The 26883-nt window shown below is 44.2% G+C and overlaps 1 protein-coding gene across 5 annotated transcripts in view; it reads left to right on the top strand.

Annotated features, from left to right (window-relative positions):
* The window catches only part of itsn1 (intersectin 1 (SH3 domain protein)), a 63116-nt gene that overhangs the window by 2130 nt on the left and 34103 nt on the right, over positions 1-26883 (top strand). For 2 of the 5 annotated variants that reach the window (XM_075480835.1, XM_075480818.1), the window contains exons 2-20: positions 4358-4417; positions 6817-6909; positions 7383-7446; positions 8185-8345; positions 8948-9133; positions 9831-9909; positions 10000-10100; positions 10188-10251; positions 10335-10472; positions 10743-10837; positions 11634-11773; positions 11949-12071; positions 12333-12482; positions 13550-13690; positions 13812-13899; positions 14296-14435; positions 18013-18096; positions 25424-25563; positions 25649-25932. In XM_075480835.1, coding sequence (XP_075336950.1) covers positions 4390-4417; positions 6817-6909; positions 7383-7446; positions 8185-8345; positions 8948-9133; positions 9831-9909; positions 10000-10100; positions 10188-10251; positions 10335-10472; positions 10743-10837; positions 11634-11773; positions 11949-12071; positions 12333-12482; positions 13550-13690; positions 13812-13899; positions 14296-14435; positions 18013-18096; positions 25424-25563; positions 25649-25932 — 2299 coding nt within the window. In that variant the 5' untranslated portion in view covers positions 4358-4389. The remainder of the gene's footprint in view (positions 1-4357; positions 4418-6816; positions 6910-7382; positions 7447-8184; positions 8346-8947; positions 9134-9830; positions 9910-9999; positions 10101-10187; positions 10252-10334; positions 10473-10742; positions 10838-11633; positions 11774-11948; positions 12072-12332; positions 12483-13549; positions 13691-13811; positions 13900-14295; positions 14436-18012; positions 18097-25423; positions 25564-25648; positions 25933-26883) is intronic. The other 3 variants (XM_075480852.1, XM_075480844.1, XM_075480825.1) reach the window with 2 other exon arrangements.

Raw genomic sequence — 26883 nt, 5'->3', positions numbered from 1 at the left:
TTGTTTTTTTTTCAACTGAAAAGCTGCATTGTACCTTTATGGTGGGTTTACAGTTTCCCTGTGATAACTGCTAGAAAATGTCCCCCAAAAGTGCTTATTTTTAATTTATTTTTTTACACCAACACAGAATTTGCTCTCAAAAATATGTCGTGTCATCACCCTGATGCGTCTCTGTCATTCTTCTTCATGTGTTTACATATTTATCTTTGCACCGACTTCACTAAAAAACCTTTTTTAGCTTCTTTAGACCAGGACCAGGTCTGCTCTCTTAGTGCTTACTGAGTGACTTGACTGTGGGGCTGGTGAGCACATTCCTATGAAAGGACCGAAGCCCGAGGGAAGGATGAGGTGATGCAGGAGGAGATGGAGACACTCCAGTCCTACTCTCATGTGTGTGTCCTCGGTGGATGTGGGTCCTGTCACCTATCGGGTCTCACTACTCGACAGCAGTGCGATAATGATACCAGGGTGTGTGCTGGAGAGAGATGAATCTACAGAGCTTTGGGTCAGAGTGGGTGTGTCTTTAGTGTGTGAGTGTGACATGGGGACACCTCGGTGTGTTTGTGAGTTTGAGACAGAGGTTTGATGCACACGTTATGGGTGTGTGGGAGTATTTAGAGGGAGAATGCTGCAGTTATTAATCACAACACTATCATGATTCAGGCATCTACGCATGATACAGTGATGAAAATGACAGCTTGTTTTAATTTACTCGACGGGCTCTTGCGTTTCTGCTGTTGATCACACAAAACGGGTCATGTTTTACCCAAATCAGTTGGTTTGTCCTGAGATAAGCTGAGGTGACAGTTTGGGTTCATTACACCTTGTTGTTGGTAGAGTTGGTATTTATCTCGAACCCACTGAGATCATTTTAGCAGCCCGGTACGGGTTGGTTCAGAACGGTTCGCTTATTTCAGTTTTGGCAGAGAGTGGTTTCAACCGGACCGTGAGCCAGTGTCGCATTAAGCTGAAGAAGCTTGGAGGTGGTTCCAAATTATGGACGTTATTTGCTATTGCTGTTATTTGCTATTTACGCTTCGGCACGCACTCCGCCCACCCCTGAGGGTCCCCTTTGTACAGTGGGAACTCAAGCTGACCCAAAAGCGACCCGAACCGACCCGTACCGGACTGCATAGTGGAAACGAGGCTTTAGGGTCCAAAAAGTCAGTTTTGTTTTCAAACTGATGAGAACTTTTTGGCATTTTAAATGATCTAACATCTTTGGTAAACTGTGGCGATCGGTGTTTAAAGAGTTGTCTTGTCTCGTGTCTTATGTCTTAAGCTTTATTCCCGTTACTTCTCTTTTTTTTTTCTTTTTTCTTTACACCCCTTGTCCTGTCCAGCATTATGGCAGCAGAATTGTAATCTGAATACCGTTTATGCTAAACACATTTGCTATGCCAAGGGAAGCTTTATGAATGTAAAGCTCCCCTTGATGCCCATCCACTCCTTATTTATTTATTTATTTTTGTTACAATACTTAACATGTGATAGTGCCGAACCGGACCGGGGGACAGGGAGAGAGGGAGAGCGAAGAAGGGAAAAAAAGGAACACAAATATGAAGAGACAAACAGAGAAAACAATGAAAAATCAGACAACCAGCTGCTACACCTGTAAAATCCCATTACTTCTTTAAGAAACTGGTTGTGTAGCTGAAAAAAATCCCCAAATGAGTTGACGCCGAATCAAATTGAAGTTTATTTATTAGCCCTTCAGTTAGGATATTGATTTTCACAGTAAGGACTCAGTCGGTGGGTCTGATTGAAGGAATATTTTCTCCCCTTTTCTGTTAAAGCAAAACCTCCTGGAAGAGTGAGCAATGAACGAATAGACAAAAGCAAAAAAAAACAGTCATTTTTAAGCTATGATGACACACGATGAATCACATAATTTGATGTCGACTTCTCAACTGTTGACTTGAGATCTAGTGCCATGAAATAAAGGCATGTTTATATAAATTAATGTAATCCACTGGGCAGAGTCGGGCAGATTATCACAGGACAAGACATCAGTCTTTCCAAATATGTTCATGGAGGGTGGAGGGGGTCAGCGGGAAAATGAGGAAATGAGGATGAGGGGGGATAAAGAGGACAGTCTGAAGCCTCGTGTTTCTTTGTGAGTGTGTGTGAGGGGCTTAACGGGCATCTGTCACAGGCCTCGATAACAGACCAACACTTCGCTGACATCCCACCGCTGTAATTATACAGACGAGTCCCACAAATACAAAGGCGGGCACTCAGCAAAAACACAGCATTAATCCTTTAAGCACACACGGACGACAAAGGAGATAACTGCTTCGTTTTATTTGTTCCTCAAAGGTTCGAGGAGGCGTTTTTATAGGCCGATGCATGCTTTGCACCCACCTTAAACCCTAAGGCAGACTCACACTCACCATGCTGGTGAACATAGGAAGTGGTATCGTACTGTGTTAATCTCTTTTCATATTTTCTTTTAAAGGTCACACAAATGACATTTCAAGCTGTTTCCTTCAGTCTGAGGATTTGTTTCAACTTTGAGCTCAAGAACAAGAGTCAGATTGTTTCTCAAGCAGCTTGTTTGCATTATATGCTTCTTTTCTAACTTTATTTTAGAAAAATAAAAAGTATTACAGTTTAATACGACATGCATTTATTCTGCTTGGTGTCCACGTTAGTTTTTAAAGCAACCCTTTGTCTTCTGTGTATCCGTGCAGTCGGCTTTAACAGCTGAACGGAGGTTTCACTCCCACCCCGAGTTTCGAGCAGTTGGGCAGTGTTTTGTCCTTCAGCTGAGTGTGTGTGTGTGTGTGTGTTTGTGTCGGGTGGTCTTTATTCCCCTGACCTAGTTAAGGTGGTTACTTTGTCCTGCCACTTTGATGATAATGAGGAACACACATTCCATTATACACCCCTTAAAAGGCCAAGAACAGTTTGATACCGAAGAAAGAATCACTTGTCCACCACAACTCTTCCAATCATTTCCGTAAGGAGACATTCTCATTTGTTTGAGCAGCGTGGAGCCGCGTAAAAATATAACCCCGACCGAAAAGCCTTTGGCAGGATGTTTCATCGTTTGGTAAGAAAAACAAAAGTTTCGTTGGTGTTAAACTGGAAAACGTAAACAAAGTTATCGAACCCCCCGCACACAGAGACCCTCAGGAAGCTTTTTACTGTTGCAACGTGTGCTACGTTGTTGTGGGCTGTCTGCTAGCGGCGATGCAGGTCTGGATCTGATTAACATGCCTCTAATAAGTGTGTGTAACACAGCCGTATGTGTCAATGTGAGGGCGGCGTTCTAGGAATACGTTTTAAACGAATAAATCTGTTGGATAAGTAGCTTGAAAACTACATTTGAGTCTCTAAAATGTCAAGTAAAACAGCTGAAATTCACGGTAAGTTTTTGTTTCTTACTTCAATGTCTGAAAGAAACGGAGTGAAAATGTGAAAAGTCTCCAGTGGAGCTTTTAGTAGACGAGCAGCAGCAAACCGGTGTTCGCTGTGGTCGTCTCCTTGGTCACAGCGTTTGGAAATGAGTGGATTTGGAAACAGGCGGCTGAGCTCAGATAAAGGTTTTGTGCCCTGTTGATCTGCACAAACATGGCTGACACACAGTTTAGTCACCTTTGGAGGGGCACTGGTCTGAATGCAGGTGACAGCAGTGGATCAGCGGGGGTCTTTAAAACATTTTCTATAGAATCAAAGCAGGATATTTCCAGACATATTGATGTCTGTTTGCTTTCTGCTTGTGCTTCTATCATCATGTACGAGTAGAACAGCCTTTCAGACATTATTTGTTCCTCTTAACGTGCTAATAAAGGGATAGTTCGCCTCTTTTGACATGAAGCTGTATGACATCCCATATTAGCAATATTGTTCATGAACATTTTCTTACCCCCTGCTGCGTCCTGTGAGCCGAGTTCCAGGGGACTGCTCGGTCTGCACTTCGGTCTGCACAGCACGCAGTGATACGAAGGGAGAGAAAATAGGGCCAAGCGATTGTGAGGTCTGACTTTTTCCTGGAGAACGATTTTGTGATGCAAATGTATTACTCTTTTGAATGCATATTGTTTTGAGAAGCAAAACGCTTTATTTTCGGGACCCTAGCCAACTAGTCGGACTATCTTAGTCAACGCCAAAACGAGGCAGGAACTCGGCTCACAGGACGCAGCAGGGGGTAAGAAAATGTTCACAAATGATGTTACTAATATGGGATGTCATACAGCTTAATGTCAAAAGAGGCGAACTATCCCTTTAAACTCCTGCTGGGACCGCCAACCTTCCACATGGAGGGGCTTCTGCTTTATTGATCGACTCAGTTTGAGGACTTGGATGGAAACTGATCAAACTCTTCATCTGTTGTCTGAATGTGTTCTTTCAGGTGTTGTGTAGTTGAAGAAGACTGACTGAACCATGGCACAGTTCCCCACCACATTCACAGGTCAGTATGTGTTTGCATGGAGCTGAGATGGAGGCGTTTAAAGAAGTTTTCTAACTTGTATCATCGTAAATATGGATGTGTGGGGAAAAAAAAGCACAGGTTTAAACACCCAACTGAATACCTAGTGGAGACTCGTTTAAACTCACCAGTCAGGTTTATCTAAATACTAATCGGGCGCTGAGAGAGGTTTCAAAAGTGCCGCTACAGTCACGGTCACAAATAGTTGTAGCTCTCCTCTTTGACTTTTTTCCAGAGTGTCTTTACACTTCATAATGTCTGATTCAGGACCCTTCACCGGTTAGCTGGTGTAATTGTAAGGTGTGAGAGATGTTGGTTTAAACTCCAAATGTATCAGTCAGCTGTTTGCGTGGTTATAGATTGTACTCTGCAGTTCCATGAAATGTGCAAGCATTTGTCCATGCAACAGTTAATATTCGTGCGTAACAGCAGAGTTTGATGCATTTCGTTTGATTAGGGCTGGGCAACGATTAAAATTTTAAATCTAATTAATCACATGATTTCCCTGATTAATCACGATTAATCGCATTTGTACGCAAAATCCAAAACTGAATTCAAAAGTAGTGTATAGCTTTTAGCATTTAGTTTTATTTTAAATGTGCTGCCATATGAATGAAAGTGCCACAACATTTGTTGTGCAAACACACTTTTAACATCAGCATCTTTATGTAGTTTTTATGTAGAAGCCTCGCTCCACTGTCTGTTTCCTTGAATGACTTGCTGCTCTCAGTTGTGTGTTTTGCCTTTAAGTGATATTTTAGACTGGAACTACTACGGTGAGAAGACAATTCAACTTGGCAGTGTTTACAGATGACTTTGGTTCTGTCGACTCCGCCGTCTGGAAGAACTTTAAAATGAAAATGGTCGAGTAAAAGTTCCGTACCCTTCTCCATGTTTGGTGGATCCGCCGATTACTTTCTTTTCCGGTTCCACAGCAGACAGCAACAGACTTTTACAGAATAAAAGCCTGTGAGCAACAGACTTTTACAATAATAAAAGCCTGTGAGCAACAGACTTTTACAAAATAAAACCTGCGTTAATGCGCGATAAAATATTTATTGGCGTCAATAATTAACGAGTTAACTCGCTCAGCCTTAGTTTTGATTCAATAACTGCAAATCGGTGCAGTAAAAGCCACGTGTGACGCCTTAGATGCACAAAGACCCTTGTTTAGCAACTTCTACGGCGCAGCATTGCTGATTTGTGTGACTGTAGCCTAAGAAAACTGCTCCTCAGACACATTTGCTGCATCCAGAGACCTGTTATATATTTTTTTTAATGATCTTTTCAGGACTGTGAAGCACAGTGGAAATGCTGACAATTACAGTCTGAGGAAGTTTAATTAAGTTCCTGGAATGGAAATACCGGGCGCTTTTGTCTGAAATGCAGCTTAAAATACTTGAGAAAAGCAGCAGCGTACAGCTCCACCATCCTTTCAAAAGTACCCACCAAAATAAGTCATCTCTTTTCTTTTTATTTAGCAAATGAATAGAAAAAAACATATGAGTTGATACAGCACCTTTAACTGCCAAACCGTTGTGAAAGTGAAGCAGACAGATTCCCATCAGAATGACAAACAGATGGAGACAAAGGCAGAATAAGTCGAATGTTTCTAAAACACAGTGTGAGATTTGTCAGACTATAAACAGATTTTGTAATGGTTACAGAGAACATAGTTCAGGCTTGCCTCAGAGCCGCTGCATTTGTACAGTGTAACCTCACAGATATGAGATTGAACTGATGGCTGCTTGTTGTCATCAGCTTTTTAGCTTTTTGGCAGAAATCTCCAGGGTTCAAATGGCTGAGAAAGCATTGTTTGCAACAGTAGTTAACTAAAGGAGTGAAAGGAAATGCTTCAGTCAGTCATAGTTTTTCTTGCATTTGAAAAATGAGTCGGTGTGATTAATTCAAATGTAAATCAAAAGTGGCTCCGCGCCTGACTGTCTCTAATGTAGCGTCTAATTTATGTGGTCAACAACAAACAGCAGAGCATTAACACTAATAGGCTGAGTAATTGCTGAGTAAAGCCACCGTCGGGTGGATCAAGCCGGCTGGGGTCAGTGTGTTGCTGGTTCTTAAGGCTGTTTATAGTGAAGATCATTTTTAGTCTCTTAAACCCAAACTCATAAGAGACCGATTTTGATTCAGTATTTCTCATATTCATGCATATTTTATGCATTTTTCGATGAATCATCACCGTTCAGCTCGTCTGTGACTCTGTCGTAAGTCTCAGTCTGTAGTAACCTTCCATTGAGAACTGAAACTGATGACTAACACATTCCTCCCGTCTTGTCTGTGTCTGTCTTTGTCTTGGCCTTCACGGCTGTTACTGTATACGTGTGTGTGTGTGTGTGTTGGATTTGTGTGTGGGTGCGCGTCAGGTCCAGATGTGTTTCTGATCTCCGTGGATGAGAGAGCCAAACATGATCAACAGTTTCACAGCCTCTCTCCGACCGCTGGGGGTTACATCACAGGTAACGATCCATCTCCCCCATCTCCAAACCGCAGAAAAAAAATAAAAGCTGTACAGTACATCGGTAAGGCGAGATAAAGGGCATCGATGAGCCCCGTGTCACATGACTCACCACAGGCTATTGGGGGGGGGGGGGGGGGGCGGCGGACTTGCTGTCCAGGTGTCAGATGTCCTCAGGGCTCGATAAGCGTGATGAGAAACAGAATCTAAAACAGGAAACTGGACTTCATTTGGAAGAAAACAGTAAATTACAGCCAAGCCTTTAACTGCTTAATGTAATTTAGTGCCTTACGAGATAAACCGAGTCATCGTTTGAACGGAGGCATTATTGGAAAGAGCACAATCCCTGCTGAAGAAGCTGAGCTGTACCTTAGGTTATTTATTCTGATGATACGGTATTTACTCCGAATAAAGCCTGATTATTTTTAAAAGTGTGCCGTTACCTCACGTCTCTTACCTCTGTTTGTCTGTCAGGTGACCAGGCCAGAAACTTTTTCCTTCAGTCAGGGCTGCCCCCACCCATCCTGGCCCAAATATGGTGAGTCACTCAGCCCTAAATGAACCTCCAGGACACATAACACATAACTCCCTGACAGATAAGCAGCCATTTCATCAGCCCAGAACAACACATCTTACACTGAGGTGTTTTACAATCATGATTATTTAGATGACAATTATTATAAACATGCATCCTGTTAGAAAAAAAGCTGACTCTGTAATTTTAGATCAAATAGCAGAGATGAGGTGATTAGATATTAACTGATTATTATTATTTTTTTTTAAATAGTAATCTAATTCTCTTGGCAACGGGCCCATTTCAGCCCTGCAGAAGACATGAGAAAGGGATCTGAACCTGACATTTAGGGATGAAGATTGGAACAGAATTTGTAAAAATATTAAAGTAGTTTCAAGGGATGCAAGAGTGCGCCTCATTCAATTCAAAATTATACATCGCTTTTATTGGACTCTTTCCAGATTGTTTAGATTAGGATTATTACCCACATCAAACTGTTGGCGATGCAAGTCTGAGGAAGGTAGTTTAGTTCATGTTTTATGGTCATGTGATAAAGTCCAACAATTTTGGACTAATATTTACGATAACTTGTGTGAGATTGCAGAGATACAAATGCCATTCAGCCCTAGATTATTTCTTTTGGGTGATCATTCAGTTCTGACAGGACAGGATAAACATATCAAAAGTTACTGTTGTTATTGTATTGTTGAAATAATGAAAATAAAAAATAGTAATCTAATTCCCTTCTCTGTTAACCTGCAGGGCTCTGGCTGACATGAACAGTGATGGCAGGATGGATATCCACGAGTTTTCCATCGCCATGAAACTCATCAAACTGAAACTCCAGGGTCACCCTCTGCCCCCGGCTCTCCCTCCCAGTATGAAACAGCCTCCTCTGCCTTTACCCCCACAGACCGGCTTCGGTAAGACCGACTCACAGTGAGCTTTGAACGCGAGGTCGTCGACCTGCTTTTGTTTGGTTCCACTTTGATCGGATCGCTCCTCCGTGGAGCGGATAGACGTCATCTTTAGCGGCTCTCAACCACATTAACTGTGATTATTATTATTTATTTATTTATTGTTGTTTTTATCAGGGAGATGCATAGAAAGTCATTCCAGCACTGTTACACACATACAGAGCTATACAAAAACATGTATCTGGATAACTGCGCTAGCACACCCTCCAAGCTGTTACTCTCCTTTTCATTTTACAGTGTATAAAATAGTAACAATTGAACAAAGAGTCACATTCACTCATTTTTCCATCAAGATTAGTAAACTGGTACTTCAAGCCATGTAATAGAGATACTTAAAGCAGTTCAGGTCTCCGTGATCTTGTATATCTGATCCATTTTGACCACCGACTCTTAAATTTCTCCGACTGTAATTTCAGAGCGAATGTTAGTCTCTCCGTGATGTAGATTTCGTGAACAGTCCCTTGCCAGCCTTCCAGTGTCAGTGTGTTGGGTTATAATAACTGTGATTATTGTGATTCAGTCTGTCCTGTATATGTGTTTCTCCTCAGGTATGCCCCCCATGGGAGCCATGCCAGCTCCCCTGTCGGGCGTGCCCCCGCTCCCCCTGCCTCCTCTTCCCGTTGGACTGTCTCCCCCTCTCGTATCATCTGCACCACCTCCCCTTCCGCAGCCTATCGCCAACGGAGCTCCTCCAACAGCCATGATGCCGCCAATCCCAGGCTTCTCCCACCCAGGTAAGATAGCCACACAAAGGAAAGCAGTAGCTGTGTTCGAAAAACGCATACTACATACTTCCATACTGCATACTCATCGATCAGACAGTATGCAGAGCGTTTACCCACAATGCATTTCGCTCCTGCCCGAGCCGAAATCAGCCGGCCTGAAGCTGATTTCCCTTAAGCTCTAAACTCTGTAAACTTTAGCAACATTTGAAACATTTTCAAATGTTGCGCTACTAAAGCTAGCCGCAGTGAGCAACGCACTTCCGGTTATTTTCACAAAATAAAATACCCGGTGCCTTTTATCATAGGGAAAGCTATTACGACACAATTGGTTCTTTTGTTTTGAAAACAGGAAGTGAACCTACCCTCGTTGTAGGTAGCTTGAAACTGCCGTTTTGACAGGAAATGACGATCGGCGACGTCACGTTACGTTGCATCTTGGGTAGTTTGAGTATGAGTAGTAATCTCATGATGCATACCCAACATTTCAGCGAATCTTGTATGCATCCGGGAACTTCTCACTTACTCAAACTCGCTAACTAACTCAGAAAGTTAGTATGAGTAGTATGAGTAGTAGGAGAAGTATGCGGTTTCGAACACAGCCAGTGTCTTCAGATGTTCTGTAAAGTTGGAGCTTGTTGAATACGTTGAGATGAAGCAGAGTCGTTGACCTCAGCCTAAAAACGCTCTCTATTTTTGTTTCCTTCAGCCGCCGCTGTCAACAAATCCTCATCCTTTAATCGTTCCAGCGCCAAGCTGCAGAAGGTGTCTTCGTTCGATGCTGCTGGGTGCGTTAAACAGTTCTGTGCAGTTTCACCAGATTAAAAATACCGTCGCCTCCTTTCTCACGGGTTGGTTTTTCTGTTTATTAATCGCAGCGCTCTGCCTCCCCCTGATTGGGCCGTCCCTCAGTCCTCCAGGCTCAAGTACAGGCAGCTTTTCAACTCCCATGACAAGATGATGAGTGGGCACCTCACTGGTACTTGGACTGGCTCTAACATGCTATTGTTTGCGGTCATATTTCTGTGATTTCTGCCACAGTTTTAAGAGTGTTTCTGCTGCTCAGGTCCCCAGGCTCGCACCATCCTGATGCAGTCCAGCCTTCCTCAGGGTCAGCTGGCCACAATATGGTCAGTGCATTATAATTCGGCTATTTTTTTTTTATGCAACAAAGAAATTAATACTATCAAATTTGAATTATTTTCCCCTTAAGGAGTCTATCAGACATCGACCAGGATGGGAAACTAACGGCTGAGGAGTTTATCTTGGCCATGCACCTCATAGATATGGCTATGTCAGGGTTGCCGCTGCCTCCTGTATTACCGCCTGATTACCTCCCACCCACGTTCAGGTAAATGCTCTGCTGAATGCCTCCGTAACTAACCCACGGCAGTAGCTTAGATACGTGCATTCTTATATAAAAATAGCCACAAATTGCTTGATGTAGATTCATTTTAACAGCAGGTGTGAAGTGAGGGAGGGTTTTCTGCATTAATCAGATTTTAATCTGTCCTGATTGATATTAAATTGGTTGTTTTTAAGATTGGATCCAACAAACTACGTCACGGCAGTAAAAGTGGGGGTGTTGTTTGATTGTTTGTCCGATCGCTGTGTGTTTAAGACGCGTGCGAAGCGACAGTGTTCAGTCGGACCAAAAGAGCGTCCACGAAGAAGTGGAAGAGGAGACCGAGAGCAACCTAGACAAGAAATCTGCAGGTGATCTTTTTTTTTTTTGGTCTGTGTGTGACGCTGTATAGCTGTTCATAGCTGTTCATAGCTGTAGCTGGTCTTACTTCAGCTGTCACTCAGTGGGGTCACATGGCACTGAAAGGATCGGATAATTGGCTAAATTACAATAAGAATGAGTTGAGCAAGGGTAATTATCCTTGGATATATGGCGGTGAATGAATGGGATCAGAGGCACAAAGCAAGTCATACCCCGGTATGATAGGTGGCGCTGTACCCATTCCAACTATTGCTAATAGAGCCACTTCCTGTTGACCTCTTCACCACCAACAACAACAACAAACTCAGGCATTGGAGAAAGATGGCGAACAAAGAACAAGATGAAGCTACATCCCTCTACATTTGGTCTGTGATGAGCTGCTTGTTGCACAAACTCGATGCCCAACGGAGCATTCTCCATCGCCTTGTTTGTTTCTTTCTGACGGCGACAACAACAGTAATATCGTCTCCTTTGACTTCCGGGTCACGACCCCGGGAAAAAATCTGGAGCATGCGCAGAACGCAAAGTCTAATTCACCACGTGCTTCAGCGTCTACAAGCAGGTTTAATTTGACTTTCAACCGAGTTATTTTGGGGTCTTAATCCGATCCAATTTCTTGTCAGATTAAGGTGTCTACATGAAATTAATAACTCAGTCTTATTGTAATTTAGCCAATAATCCGATCCTTTCAGGGCCATGTAACCACACTGATTGTGTGTTTGGACATGAAGACCTAGCAAACTGGATAAGACATGTCGTTTAAAGTTGCTCTCTGCGTGACCACAGTGACGTTTGAGGATAAGAAGCGAGAGAACTTTGAGCGAGGAAACCTGGAGTTGGAGAAGAGACGTCAGGCTCTGCAGGAGCTGCAGAGGAAAGAGCAGGAGAGGCTGGCGACGCTGGAGCGGGAGGAACAGGAGAGAAAGGTCCTCATTTCCATACTGTGTGCATCCCAAATGTGAGGTCTAAGGTCGCGGTGTGTGAGCCCTGAAATGTGCAGGGCTGTCACAGTAACAGCCAAAACCTCCTCAGTCCACGAGTCGTGTATTTGTTTGTGTTCAAACTGGTTTGTTTTTGCCAGCTCATTGTCGTGCGTTTCAGGAGCGCGAGCGTCTGGAGCACGAAAGGAGACGACTGCACGAGCTTGAAAAACAACTTGAGAAACAGAGAGAGCTGGAAAGGCAGCGAGAAGAAGAGAGACGCAAGGAGATAGAGAGGAGAGAGGTATGGAGAAGTTCAGCCGCTGCAGGCGTGTAATTACGTCTGCTGCAGATGTCTTAGGAGCCTCTCACACTTCCTCGCCACCATCTTTTTTTTTTTTACATCTCAGTGTTTACAGTAAAGAGCCTGATTTACACCCTGCAGCAGATGTGTAATATCTGACTGCAGCGTGTTGTAATCTCCAGTCTTGTGTAAGTCTGAGATGCAGTTGCAGTAATATTGTGAAATGAAATGAAACCTTTTGTGCTTAACTTGTGTTTCCAGGCTGCTAAACGGGAATTAGAGCGCCAGCGACAGTTGGAGTGGGAGCGGCAGCGTCGCCAGGAGCTTCTGACTCAGAGAAACAGAGAGCAGGAGAGTATTGTGCTGCTCAAGGCCAGGAAAAAAACCCTGGAGTTCGAACTGGAGGCTCTGGTAAATACAAAATACCCGTCTTAGCCACGAAATCCGACGTGCCGTAACACAGTCAACACGACGATGTTGTTCTTATCGGTGAAACTGAGCCGGGCTGAATATCTTCCATCTCTACAGCAAACACGCAGTATTACATGTTGCCAAAGCAAACTGGAATAAGCTGCAGAGGGAAAATCCGCCAAAGGGATTAACATGGTCAGTGGGTCAGTGTTGACGAAGGTAGTCCAGCTAGTTGGCTGGGGCCACAAAAATAAAGCGTTTTACTTCTCAAAACAATATGCGTTCAAAAGAGTAATACATTTGCATCACAAAATCATTCTCCAGGAAAAAGTCAGATCTCACAATCGCTTGGCGCTATTTTGGCCTCCCTTCATATCACTGTGTGCTGCCACCTGCCGACAGCCGCGCCTGTTACGGTGTTTGCTGCTCGGTCTGCACGGTCTACACAGCAGGCAGTGATACGAAGGGAGAGAAAATAGCACCAAGAGATTGTGAGGTCTGACTTTTTCCTGGAGAACGATTTTGTGATGCAAATGTATTACTCTTTTGAACGCATATTGTTTTGAGAAGCAAAACACTTTATTTTTGTGGCCCCAGCCAACTAGCCGGGACTACTTTCGTCAACACCTTCTTCCAAAACAGGATCAAGTTTTAAAACTCAAAAGTCTCTGTTTTTTGCTAATTAACCTTTCCATTCAGCTGAGATTGCTCATGAGGATCCGCCTTAGTCAAAAAAAGTGTCAATATTTTAATTTGCATGCAGCAAAGGGCCAATTCGAGTCCGATGTGGGACTCAAACCGGGGCCAGCTGCAGCGAGGACTATAGCCTCTTGTAGATGGGGCGCCTGCTCAACCCACTACGCCACGGACCACCCCGACATTTCATGTTCTTATTGCAGCTGTTTTAGATGTGGATGTTTTAGAGTAGAAAACTCTGACTATGTTGAGTCACAGAAACAACTGCAGAGCGACCAGCCTGCTCGTGATGTCATGACTTCGCCTCTCCATATTTTGGGCATCCGTAGGTCACATCTTACACATTCTGATGTCTGTTTCCCGTTTTCCAGAATGACAAGAAGACCCAGCTGGAGGGTAAACTGAAGGATGTTCGGTTTCGTCTGTCGGCTCAGCGGAGAGAGGTGGAGCAGACCAACCAGACCAGAGAGACGCGCATAGCTGAAATCACCCTGCTGCAGCAGCAGCTGCAGGTGTGCAGAGCATCCCCAAACATCTGCAGGCAGACACGTCGCATTGATTTAGCTGCTTCTTCAAGTTAAAATGAGTCCTGTGTAGTAGCGATGATTCTGCTGCTTTTCTGTTGGTGTGCAGGACTCTCAGCAGTGGTTGGGGAGGCTGATTCCTGATAAACAGAGTCTGAACGACCAGCTGAAACAGGTTCAACAGAACAGCCTGCACCGTGAGTACAGCACGCACTCTGAAGATGCATCGTCTTATCGGCACGAGATTGATCTTGGGGGGGTTAAAGTGACGAGATGGAGGTTGTGACTCAGTTTTAGTGTAAATAACTAAGGCTGGGCGAGTTAACTCGTTATTATCGCGTTAACTTGTTAATTATTTAACGCTGATAAATATTTTATCGCGCATTAACGCAGGTTTTATTATTGTGGAAGTCTGTTGAATGCATCACATTCACACAGTTACAGCAAACACCAGAAATACATCGTTAGGAAAAGTGTTGATACACAGAGAAAACAAGAGTTTTGGGGTAAACTGCCTTGCGGTTTGATGCTGTCATTAACTTTGGCCTGAGTGTGTCGGACTGAGCTGATGTCGTGCTCTCTGTGTCATTCAGGCGACAGTCTGTCGTCCCTGCAGAAGGCTATCGAGCAGAAAGAGAGCAGCAGACAGCAGCTCAGAGAGCAGCTTGATGCTGTGGAGAGGGAGACCCGGGCCAAACTGCTGGAAATAGACGCCTTTAACACACAACTGAAGGTAATTAAGCATCAAATGAACAACCAACAACATGACAGTAAAGCCATGGCTGTCCCTGATGGACTAATGAAGGAGCGTAACAGAATCGATGCCCGTTATTAATCAGATTCCAAATGTTTGCCAGCTAAGCGTGTCGGATAAACCTGCTCTTGATTTGTCCTTGTGTATGTTGCTGATGTTATACTGTTTTACTCATAGTTAATTGAATCTTTATTTAACCAGGCCAGTCATTACAAACACATCTTTAGCTATAGAGTCTGCCTGGCGACAGGCAGGGCAACGTAGCATTCTGCTTTGCCAGGAAAGCACATTTTGAGTGCTTAGATCTTCACAAAACATGCTTCTTCAATGATATTCAGTGTTAAAACTCACATCTCTCAATTTAATACCTAACACTTAACTGACAATTTCGCTCTACTGACAGTTAGATTAAAATACACAACTAACTTAATCCCATGCAAAGTAGCTAGAGATGCACCAATTGAGAAAGGATTTTGACACTTTTTTTTACTAAGGCGGATCCTCATGAGTAATCTCAGCTGAATGGAAAGGTTAATTAGCCAAAAACAGAGACTTTAGACTTTTAAAACTTGATCCTGTTGACTTTTAAATTTTGGAAACCACTCCCCCCCCCCCCCCCCCCCCCCCCAAAAGTCAGAAATAGATGAGATTTCCTCGCTGTTTTCTCATGCAGCGTATGAGTGGACGGTGTGGACGGACTAGATACTGCAGAGATAGATTTAAAACTCTACCACTCATAGAATAAGACTGAAACGGTGCTACATCCTTTAAGAATAAGCTGCTTAGAAATCGCTGCAGCTGTTGGATAAAATTCAGAGCACGTTGCCCTTTCTACATTAAAACGCACGTTGTTTAAACGTGGGGAAACATGACCTACGGAGCTGATTACCAGCAGCAGGACTACATCTAGGTCTGGGTACAAAAAGATCCTCGCATCGATTTTTATTATGTGCAGACAAATCGGCATAATCTGTGCGAAGAATCTCATTATACCATCTCTCAGGACCGGTTTGACACGAGTAGCCTCTAAATATTGAGCAACCAGATTCATGCACGTGTCAGGAATAACCTGTACAGCAGTTTATTTAATTTATTACTAGGGCTGGGCGCGTTAACTGGTTATTACCGTGTTAACTTGTTAATTTAACGTTGATAAATATTTTATCGCGCATTAACGCAGTTTTTATTATTGTAAAAGTCTGCTGAAGGCATCACATTTACACAGTTACAGCAAACACCACGAAGCACGGAGCAATAAATAAAGATAAACTAGCAGGTAACATCACCGTTACAGGTGTTCCTCGGTCTCTGTGTGAAGCTCCCGGAGCTAACCGGTGCTACTTCCTGTTTTACTTGTTTCAACATAAAAGCACGTATTTCAAAATAAATTTAAAAAAAAAACTCCTGCATTTACAGTCGAGTTGAATTGTCTTCTCAGCGTAGTAGTTCCAGTCTAAAATATCACTTAAAGGCAAAACACACAACTGATAGCAGCAAGTCATTCAAGGAAACAGACAGTGGAGCGAGGCTTCTACATAAAAACTACAGAAAGATGCTGATGTTAAAAGTGTGTTTGCACAACAAATGTTATGGCACTTTCATTCATATGGCAGCACATTTAAAATAAAACTAAATGCTAAAGGCTATACACTACTTTTGGATTCATTTTTGGATTTTGCGTACAAATGCGATTAATCATGATTAATCAGGGAAATCATGTGATTAATTAGATTAAACATTTTAATCGTTGCCCAGCCCTAATTATCACAGTTATTTTTGTACCCAGCTCTTAACTACTGGACTGTCTCTATATGGCGGCTTCTAGTCCAGTTGACTTCTTTTTGCAGTAAAAGCCACGTTCACAGAAACTTTCATGGCACGTTGGGCTTTTTCTCCGGCACCTTTGTAGTGAATTCATACAGATGTCAGCATAACGTCCTCCAGTGAGCGCTACAATCAGTCATTCGTTGCTGTCTGCCGTTTTATCCTCCACAAAGTGCACAGTCACTGTGACATATAGGAATCTGAGGCACGAGCCGTCCCACCTGCCGTCTAAAATCGTTCCACGGCTTTGCTTTGTTCTCACTGGAGAGCGCGTCGATTTAAAATATCTTCAAGACGCCACGTTAGCTGTTTCTGAGACTGAATAAGGAAAGAGATCCTTTTCAATACAAGCTGCGATAGTTTCTCATCCTCATCCTGTTCACGTTCAGAGGCCACGGTGCCTCCATATGCTGTCTCTTAATTAAAAGGGTGATTCACTTGTGCCGTTCCAAGTTCATCCTTTTGCTTTCCTTCAACGTCACCTGAATCAGATCAGAATCTTTCCCGTCCTCGTCTCAAATGGAAGCCTTGGTTCTTTCCCCAGACTGTTAGCTGAGCCAGATAACCGGAAGATGCCCTATTTTTGTCTTGTTTATTGTTTCCCACCTGATTTAAACCTGAAAGGACTGAAAGCTGCTGAAACACTGATCCTGGTCCAGAATAAGTTGTCACCGGAAAAGAAACATCAGACATCAACATTTCCATTGGTGCATCTCTAATTATAACTAAATTCTGACACTTTTCAGTGAGTTTTTTCATGTTCGTGTGACATAAAAGACAAAGTCGCGTTATGCTAACTGATCCGATTAGCTTACCAGCCAATCATCTAACACGTTGTTTTTCCAAAAATGAATCTTAAATCGTGTCCTGTTCCATTCTCCATAGCAACCATTCTCACAGCTTAGCAGTTTACCGACATGTTGAAATGTTTATATCCGAGTTCTGCATCAGTGTGTGTGTGTTTGTGTTGGTGTGTCACAGCGACTATCACCGTTTGATGGCTCTGTTTCTGGAGATAGGGAGCCGTGCACAAACCTTCCCAAAAGGGTTTAGCCGAGAAAGGACTTTGTTCCTTCAGGGCTTTGTTCAGAGCAGCCGGTTAGTTTTCAGAGAGCACCCTTTTTTTTTTGTCTCATGTTTGTTTGTGTTATTAATCCAGGACAATGAGACAAGTCAAAGAGGGCAGAATCAGCTCCGACAAGGAGAGGAGAATGACAAGGACAAGGAGGAAGGGAGAAAAACAGAGGCACAACACAATAAACTGATTTTCTGATAGCTAATCCAATCAAGTCGGCTCTTGGTTTTATTTAGTGTAGAAATGATTACCCAGTGAAAGGGAAAACAGAGCTGCAGAGCAACAACCGGCTGTACGGATAAGCCCCGGTTCAGTTGTATGATTTACAAAACAGAGATGTGAACAATATTTGACTACACCTCCCTCCGCCCTCCTCTCAACACCACTTCCTGTCCCTGAACTCTTATCTCGTCACACTGCTGTGTCTCATCTGTCCTCTACACCCACTGGGGCTCTTCATCTGCTTGTCTTTTGCCCTTCCTCTGCTGCTCACTGTCCTCGTCCATATTTTTTGTTCCTGCTTCCTCGACCTGTATTTCTCACATTCATTTTCTCCCTGTGTTATTCGTTGTTTAATCCACATAATAAACCCCTCCTTTCTATATTTTCTACTCCTTTTTATTTACCTCCCACACTGGCCTTTTGCCCCCATGCCAGTCTCTGTGTGAGTTCTATGCCAACCACTGTGCCAGGATAGAAGCCCTGCGACGCCAGCTTGAGGAGGAAGAGAGAGGGAGACAGGTAGAGCACACTGCCACTGCTGGACTGGGGTGGTACTGCAGCTGGGATATACATTGTCAAATAAGACGCTATCAATTTATGTAACGAGCAAACTGCCATCAATGGTGGACCTGGAGCAAAAAAAGCACTTCTTAAATTTGAATTGAACCTGCACTCAGATTGGTCTAAATGTTTTAAAATTGCTAAAAAAAAAAAAAAAAAGACACACTGACTTCCCTTTAACACTTAAGAACCAGCCTTGTGAGAAGCTTGCTGTGTGGTGATATTTTTACTTTAACCCGTGTCCTGCGCTGTGCTGCCCCCAGCAGGCAGATTGACGCGTTGCAGCCTCAGAGGTCTCACTGTAAAGCTGTATGTGGAGCGCACACACACACTGATTCTACTGATCCGTGTGTTCTGGTCTCGCATGTCGGAGACGGTAATATCTGTGGAGAGGAAGCGCAAAACGCTCATCGCTAATCCTGAACAAATGCTCTGTCAGTGCAACTCAGCATTTGGGACTAAGTGAACAAACTGAAGCTACTAACAAAGACTATATTAAAAGACAAACAGATTACCTTGAAGTTTATTTTCAATCATGTGAAAAAGAAAGAAGAGCCTTTTTGTACAGGACTGTGTAAAAGTCTCGATCCACCCCTAATTTCTTTATATATTTCCAGGATTGCAGGAAATAAATGGGCAGAAACAGAGTTTGTACAATTCTCAGCAGCTTTTAAAGTGAATATCTGCTCTGAGCTCCTTTATTCTCCAACACAGCCTGAACCCTCTCAGACGAGCTTTCTGTCCTTTCTTTAAGGAGTCTTCAGGAATAGTTCTCCAGGCTTCTTGAAGGACATCCCAAAGCTCTTCTTTGGATGTGGGCTGCCTTTTGTTCCGTTCTCTGCCAACATGATCCCACACTGCTTCAGTAATGTTGAGCTCCGGGCTCTGGGGAGGATTCATCCCTCCATCAGACCTGCTGCCACTGATTTTCAGTCCACTTCTTGTGTCCTTTGGCACAGCTCAGCCTTTTCTCCCTGTTTCCCTTCCTTAAGAACGGCTTCTTGACAGCCACCCTTCCATGGAGCCCATTTCTGATGAGGCTTGGGCCAACAGCAGATGGATCAGCTGAAGGTCCAGATGCATCTCTCAGCTCCTGTGTCAGGTCTTTGCTGGATTTTTTCCTCTTAAGGACATCACTTTCAGATCCTGTTCATCTGCTGTAGATGGTTCTTTAGGCCTGACACTTCTTCTTTTGTCCTCCACTCGTCCAGTTTCCTCAAATGTTTTAAGGACACACTGCACACCATGCTGAGATATGCCAAGTTTTCAGCTAACAGCTCTTTGGGAATCACCTTGTTGCTGCAGAAATCCTGTTTTCTGTCTGTCAGACTGTGTTATCTTTGCTGTTTTTCATAGATCTTAGTTCATCCCTTATGTTAAGTGCCTTTTTTAATGCTAGAGTGACTCATAAGTCAGTGTTGAGTGCTTTAATAAACAAAAAGCATCCGGTACAAGGACTGAGCTGAAAATGAGTGAACAAGCAGCCCTTTGAAAGACCTTCAGAAAGCCTGGAGAACTATTGTCAGACCAGTGTGGCTCATTGGAGGCCAAACATAAAGAAATGTGGGGTCCAGTACGATGAATAACCTTCGAATTAAAAGAGGATAAACCTTCTTTTTCACATGACTGTGTTTAGATAAAGAATAAAAGAAAGACTCCTCCTGGAGGTCATTAAAAAAAAAAAAAAAAGTCAAAGTTGAAGAATCCATGCGGGCTCAATGTTCTGTTCATGAAAAACAATCCTAAACCTTAACACTGACTCCACCTGCAGTTGTTACACCACAGTAATGAGTCAGCAGAGCCACTCCTTACATGACTCATGTACATATATTCTGTTTAATCTCTGAGAATAATATCTGAGACATAGTTTTAGCTGCTTGGATAACAGCATGAAAGAAGTTCATATCTTACACGCACACGTGTGTGGTAACATTTAACTGTACCCACCGAACTTAACACCTTATGTGTGTGATTGATAGTCTGACATGAAGTCTTTTTGCATGGTGCATGCAGCACAGGTACAAGCTGGTTTTTAAAAACTCTGAACAGACTCAAGGTCTCCATCGTTAAATCAGAGACAAACAGGTTCACTTTATACCTTATAAGTGTGTAAATATGGACTAAAACATCAACCGTGTTTGTGTGCGTGTCTGCTGCACCTTGTGTGTGTGTTGTTCTGTGTGTATATATATATATATATATGTGTGTGTGTATGTGTGTGTTTCAGCACCTGGAACAGGGACAGCTGCAGGAGTGTGTGTCAGCCGTCAGAGTGTGTCTGGCTCGGCTAGACTACATTATAAAGGTCCAGGCAACAGCCCAGCCTCCCCATCACCCCCTTCTTTATGTCTTTCTCTTTGGATCTTCCTCCTTTTTCTCGGCCTCTCAGTCTTTCTGAATTCAGCCCTAAAACTTCTCATCCTCTTTTTTTCTTCATCTTTTAGCGCCCCACCTCTTCTCCACCACTTATCCAGCTAGCTGGCTAGCTGTGCTCCCGTAGCTAACACCGTAGGCCAGGTTAGCAAGTGTACTCGATTACTAGATGCCTTTTTGTGTGCTTGGCTACTTTTACCCGATCACTGCTGCGTACTGTAATGCCTCAGCCTGCACTCAGCCCGGTGATGTTTCAGCCAGACAAGTAGCAGCTAGCAGAGGAGTCCCAGGCTAACCTTCATGTGAGCGAATGTGCCTGTGTGCGTGTCTGTGTCGTCCCGTGTCTGCTCCACTTCCTGTTTCAGGTGATTTGGAGTTTTCTTTCTCTGCAGAGTTGTAGTTCGACTCCACTGTCCAAAGTACCTTCTCTCTCTCTGATTGGTTTGCTCGTCTCTCAAGGTTTCCTCACATCACGGTTGTTTGGCTGAAACACGGCAGCTGCCCTGTGTTGTTGTTATAGTAACAAGAGTGTGTTTTCTAATGGCGCAGCTGGTTGTCATGACTACACAGAACTGCATCCCCTCCACCCCCCCCATCCCTCCAGCCTTTTATTTGTTTGTTTACTCCCTGTAACCCATCCCTCAAACACAGTGAGTGCCTTGTACAAGCTCCGCCCCCGCCGCCACAACCAGCGCCCTGCGTTTTCTGGACATCACTTCGTACTTAAAGTGAAAAATATCAAACAGCTTTTTTGGTGTGTTTTTTTTCGCTGCAGCCATTGGGTTTACACTGAAATCGTCTTTTTTCTGCATGAGAAGAAGAAAATGATTGAACCACACTCATAAGCTCATAAGACCAGACAGGGAGGGTGAGGAGGAGGGAGAAAGATGGCTCCCTCTGATTTCTCCTCACTTGTGGGGCCGCTCATTGCTCTCACAGTGGTGAAAAATGGAATATGAAACAAAGCGACAGCGGCAAACGCAGATTGAAATCCCATGCATCAGTTCAGATATGAAGAGATAAAAGGCAAGGCAAGTTTATCTGTACAGCACAATCCAACAACAAGGCTATTCAAGGTGCTTTACAGATACATTAAAACAGTAGAAATAAAAAGCATGATTTAAATTTTAAACAATAAAGAAAGAAATAAGAACAACAGATAAAATCAGAAGTTAAAATGTGATTAAGTTTTGAAACTCAAGCTTCAGATTCGGAGCTTTATCCAAATGCAGCTGAAAATAGGTGTGTCTTCAGCCTGGACATAAACACACTGAGTGTTTCAGCTGATCTGAGGCTTTCTGGGAGTTTGTTCCAGACGTGTGGAGCATAGAAGCTGAATGCAGCTCCTCCATGTCTGGTTCTGACTCTGGGAACTGATAGAAGACCGGATCCAGATGAGCTGAGGGGTCTGGAAGGTTCATACTGGGTCAGGAGGTCACTGATGTATTCTGGTCCTGGACCATTCAGAGCTTTATAGAGCAGCATCAGAACTTTAAAGTCTATCCTCTGATGGACAGGCAGCCGGTGTAAAGATCTCAGAGCTGGACTGATGGGGTCCAATTCTTTGCTCTCAGTGAGGACTCGAGCAGCAGAGTTCTGACTGAGCTGCAGGTGTCTGACTGACTTTTTAGGTAGACCTGTAAAGATGCTGTTTCAGTAATCAAGCCTACTGAAGATGAATGCATAGACTAGTTTTTCCAGGTCCTGCTGACACATCAGATCCTTTAACCTCGATATATTCTTAAAGGGATAGTTCGGGATATTTGACGTGAATCTGTATGGCATCGCCATAACCAGTGTCGTGCATTCAAACTGACTTACCCCCGACAGTGTCCTGTGAGCCGAGTTCTTGTCCAGTGTTGGTCAAGGCGAAAGTAGTCCGGCTTGTTTGCTGGGGTCAAGAAATTAGCGCGTTTTTCTTCCCAAAACAGTACGTGTGCTAAAGAGTGATTTATTTCATCACAAAAACCGAAGCCGGCAAAAGTCACTCCTCGTTATCACTTGGGCCCTATACTGTCTCTCATTGTGTATCAGTGCGCACGTCATTCTGACCGCGAGCTGTGCGCACGAGTTCACTTTGTTTACTGCTCGGGAAGATGTCTGACAACGAGAGCGACGAGGAACATATTGACTTCCGTTCAGAGCCAAGGGGGTATCTTTCTGAACCCGTTTATACTGAGGAGGAAGTTCGCCAAATGGACTTAGATCGGGCAGAAAGAGAGAGGGTGGACAGAGAAGTGATGGAAACAGAAGCTGGAGCCACTGCTGGAGCTGCGATACCCAGGGTGGCCGACAAATCCTGGTGCACTTGTTTGAAGTGCGAAGTAATGCAGACAGAGGTGGAATGTTACTGCTGCCACGAGTGGGATTTAGTTATGCCCCAGATACAAAACCTTTCCATAGATGAGGATGTCGGCGGCCGCGGGACAGCTGCTGCCTGCATCACAAATAACGGTGACTTCCCTGCACTCCTGAATGCAGGCGTCTTGAGAACTTTTTTCCATGTTCCCAAGATCAACTGGAAGAGGCGTCCCAGACCAGCTGGACCCGATGGCCAGTTGTCTGCAGAGTAAGTGTTGAGCACTGCCAAAGAACAGAAAGACTCGTGCGCACAGCTCGCGGTCAGAATGACGTGCGCACTGATACACAATGAGAGACAGTATAGGGCCCAAGTGATAACGAGGAGTGACTTTTGCCGGCTTCGGTTTTTGTGATGAAATAAATCACTCTTTAGCACACGTACTGTTTTGGGAAGAAAAACGCGCTAATTTCTTGACCCCAGCAAACAAGCCGGACTACTTTCGCCTTGACCAACACTGGACAAGAACTCGGCTCACAGGACACTGTTGGGGGTAAGTCAGTTTGAATGCACGACACTGGTTATGGTGATGCCATACAGATTCATGTCAAATATCCCGAACTATCCCTTTAAGGTGATAGTAGGCTGACTTTGTTATTGCCTTAATGTGTTTTTCCAAGTTTTGAGTCCATTACTACACCCAGATTTCTGGCCTGGTTGGTAGTTTCTAGGCGTAAAAGGAAGTTCTCCTGAGAAATGTTATTTTTGTTTGATAAGTTAAATCTACTTTTAATGTGTATATCACCACTTATCTAAAAAAAAGTCCCAATTTTGATTGCTAAAGAGAGTCATCTGCTGGCAGCTGGAGTTACGAGGGGCCAGGTTTGTATATAGGTGCTTTTTGAGTTTTTAGGAGATTGATAGCTGCTGGAGTGAGGCTTAAACTTAATCAAACTCACCTCAGCTGGCTGCTGCGTTGACCAGCTGTAAACATGAGCTGCGCTTTGCTCCTGTTTGGTGCACGATGCTGTTTAAATCTTCCAACTTTCACCACATCACAGGTCTGAAACAGTTTAAATGTGCGACCCGACAGCAGTGTTTTACAGTTATACACCTTTTGTTGCACTGCGTGGCTATAAAGTGGGATTTAAAGTAGTGGATAAAGTCGCCATGGAGACCAAGTTATTTCTATTTACTTCCTCAAATCTCTTCTGTATTTACCAAACTTCAGTGAAATGTTAAACTGGCTCCTCAACGTGAAAAATGTGTCCACCTAGTTTTCTATGAAGGTACTTTTTTTGTGATCGATTTACCTGAAAAGGTTTTCCAACCTTGTGCAGAACGTGCTCTAACTTAGGCCCAGGAATCCGTTTAAATGATGAAATAAAAGGTAATTTCAGAGCCGTCTCCCGTTGACCTGTGGCACCGCTCGGTGCACTTGTCGTCACTTTTTGTTGCCCGTCGTGTCTAAAGAAATTTAAATGGACAATTTCGGACCTCTAGCAGTCAAGCTGGAGATGGCAATCATCTCAAATGCCCCCCACCCACTATCTGGCAACAAATTACATCTATTAGAAGAGACAAAAACACAAGCAGCTTCGGTGCAACTCTGAAGACCTTTGTTTTTGGAGAGAAGCTTTATTTTTAGCTTTCTGCCTTCGCCGACCCTGAACTCACTTAATGGCTGTGTTCGAAACCGTCTACTACATACTCATCGATCAGACAGTATGCAGAGCGTTTACCCACAATGCATCTCGCTCCTGCCCGAGCCGAAATCAGCCGGCCTGAAGCTGATTTGGCTTAAGCTCTAAACTCTGTAAACTTTAGCAACATTTGAAACATTTTCAGGCGAGAAAGTAGCCGTTTAGATCCCCAACGTGTTGAAAACCTGACAAAATACAGGCTATTTACAATTTTGTTCCCACGAATTCGGCGCTACTAAAGCTAGCCGCAGTGAGCACAAAATAAAATACCCGTTGCCTTTTATCATAGGGAGAGCCATTACGATACAATTGGTGCTTTTGTTTTGAAAACAGGAAGTGAACCTACCCTCGTTGTAGCTAGCCTGAAATTGCCGTTTTGGCAGGAAATGACGATCGGCGACGTCACATTACGTTGCATCTTGGGTAGTTTGAGTATGAGTAGTAACCTCATGATGCACACCCAACATTTAGGAGAATCTAGTATTCATCTGGGAACTTAAAAAAAGTTAAATTAAGTAGGAGAAGTAGGCGGTTTCGAACACAGCCTATGTCTCCATCTTAGAGGAGGCAGATTCTCACTCTGTTGCCTCTGCTTTCATTATGTTCCATTTCTCAGACAGCATCCGGAGCCACTGATTCCTCCACTTTCTTCTTCTCCCTCACCTTTTTAAACAGCATTCTTCTTCTCTGTGCCATTTATGGTGCACCAAACAGTTCAGTGAGTGTTTATATGGCTGCAGTGGCTCAATGTGAGGGGCGGAGCTTGCTTTGATCACCTGACTAATACAAACTTGCTGCCGCCGCTGCTGGTGTTGTTGTTTGTTGTCAATTGGTAACCCGTAGCAACCAGCCCTCTGATCCCATTTCCTCCTCATTGCTGTTCCTTCCTGTATCCCGTGATGCTTTGCAGGAGCTGCGGGAGATCCACAGCCGGCAGCAGAGGCAGAAACAGAAGGAGCTGGAGGGAGACACACACACACTGACAACACACACACACTCTCACATGCACAACCTGAGCGAGAGAAGGTCTGCCGAGCTGCAGGAGAGCGGGTAAGAATCGGACGATGATGATCCCAGAGCAGTATTTTAGGAGAGAAGAAATAAAGTTTCATCGCTCCTTCCTCTCAATCTGCAGGTTGTCGTCGGAGGAAGGTGTCGCCTGGAGGGATGAAGCGGGAAGTTCTGCGCCTAACGCTCCAAGCCCCGCCTCCGTGTCTGCGCCGCACGCCTGGCTGAACAGGGTGACTCAGGAAGAGGACGAGAGGAGGAGGAGAGGGATGGAGGAGGAGGAGGAGGAAGAGGGCAGGAAGGGGGCGGGCCCAATGGAAGAAAAGGAGGATGAGGGCAGAAGCAAGAAGGACATGCAGGATAAGCTGAACAAGCTGTTCAGCCAGCCGGCCGATCCCTGGACCTCAACAGGTGCGTTACAACCGGTGGGCGAGCACGATTAGCGAGGACAGGCTGGCGGTTTTGTGTAATTGATGTCCTGCGACGATGTTTTACCTTAGAGAGAATTACAGAAGTAAAACTTTCTGAACTCTCAGCTCACGTCTGTAGGAAGGTGCTTCAGTTCTGCGCCTCATGCTTTTAACCACGCCCGTGGCTCATATCCTGCGTCTAAAGGCTGATTTATGGTCGTCTACGGAAAGCAATGGAGGACAGAGACCCTCCGTTTCTTGCGTGCGTCGGCCAACATTCCGTCTATCCGTCGAGGAGGCGGAGACTCGCGGAGACCCCAAGGGTTGTGATTGGTCGGCTAACAACATAATTTCTGGAATCACTTTTCCGGTTTAGCTCCTTCCTCTCAGAGCAACAACACCGCCATTTTTGACAGAGTTTACTGTGTGCCGGTCAACATTTGGTCTAAATTATTTTCATTTCAATATCAATAAGCTCCAACTCAGTCTTTCTCTCTCGGTCGCCATCGTTCACTGTGAGGAGTGGAACGGAGCCGGAAGGTGAACAAGCAATCAACAACTTTCACCATAGACGTCGCGAGATTGGGTCGTCTAACGTAGCGACGCCTATTGATCGGGAGGTGAACTGCCTTGTGTATTCGACATCCCGACGGAGAACTTCGAAAGGTTTAACAGCCTCTGCGTGACCACGGAGTCGGATTGGCTGATAGCGACGGAGTAGCATACCGAGGCCTTAAAGGAGAACTCCGGGGCATTTGAAGCGCAATCCCCTTGCTAGAGGTTGTCAAATACTGATAGTAGGACACAGACAGGTGCAAATCTGCGCTCCCTGTGTGGAGATCGCTCTAACCGCTCAGCGTGTCATGCGAGGCTAATACGTGGTGGCTAAGGGGCAAGCGCTAACCCTTCCACGTAAAACAACAACTTGCACACTGCAGAAACGTCACACCAC

The sequence above is a fragment of the Odontesthes bonariensis genome, chromosome 2 (assembly GCF_027942865.1).
Source record: "Odontesthes bonariensis isolate fOdoBon6 chromosome 2, fOdoBon6.hap1, whole genome shotgun sequence".
Classification (NCBI taxonomy): Eukaryota; Metazoa; Chordata; class Actinopteri; order Atheriniformes; family Atherinopsidae; genus Odontesthes; species Odontesthes bonariensis.
Note: the sequence above shows the minus strand (reverse complement) of the source record. Positions and strands in the feature narration are given on the sequence as shown.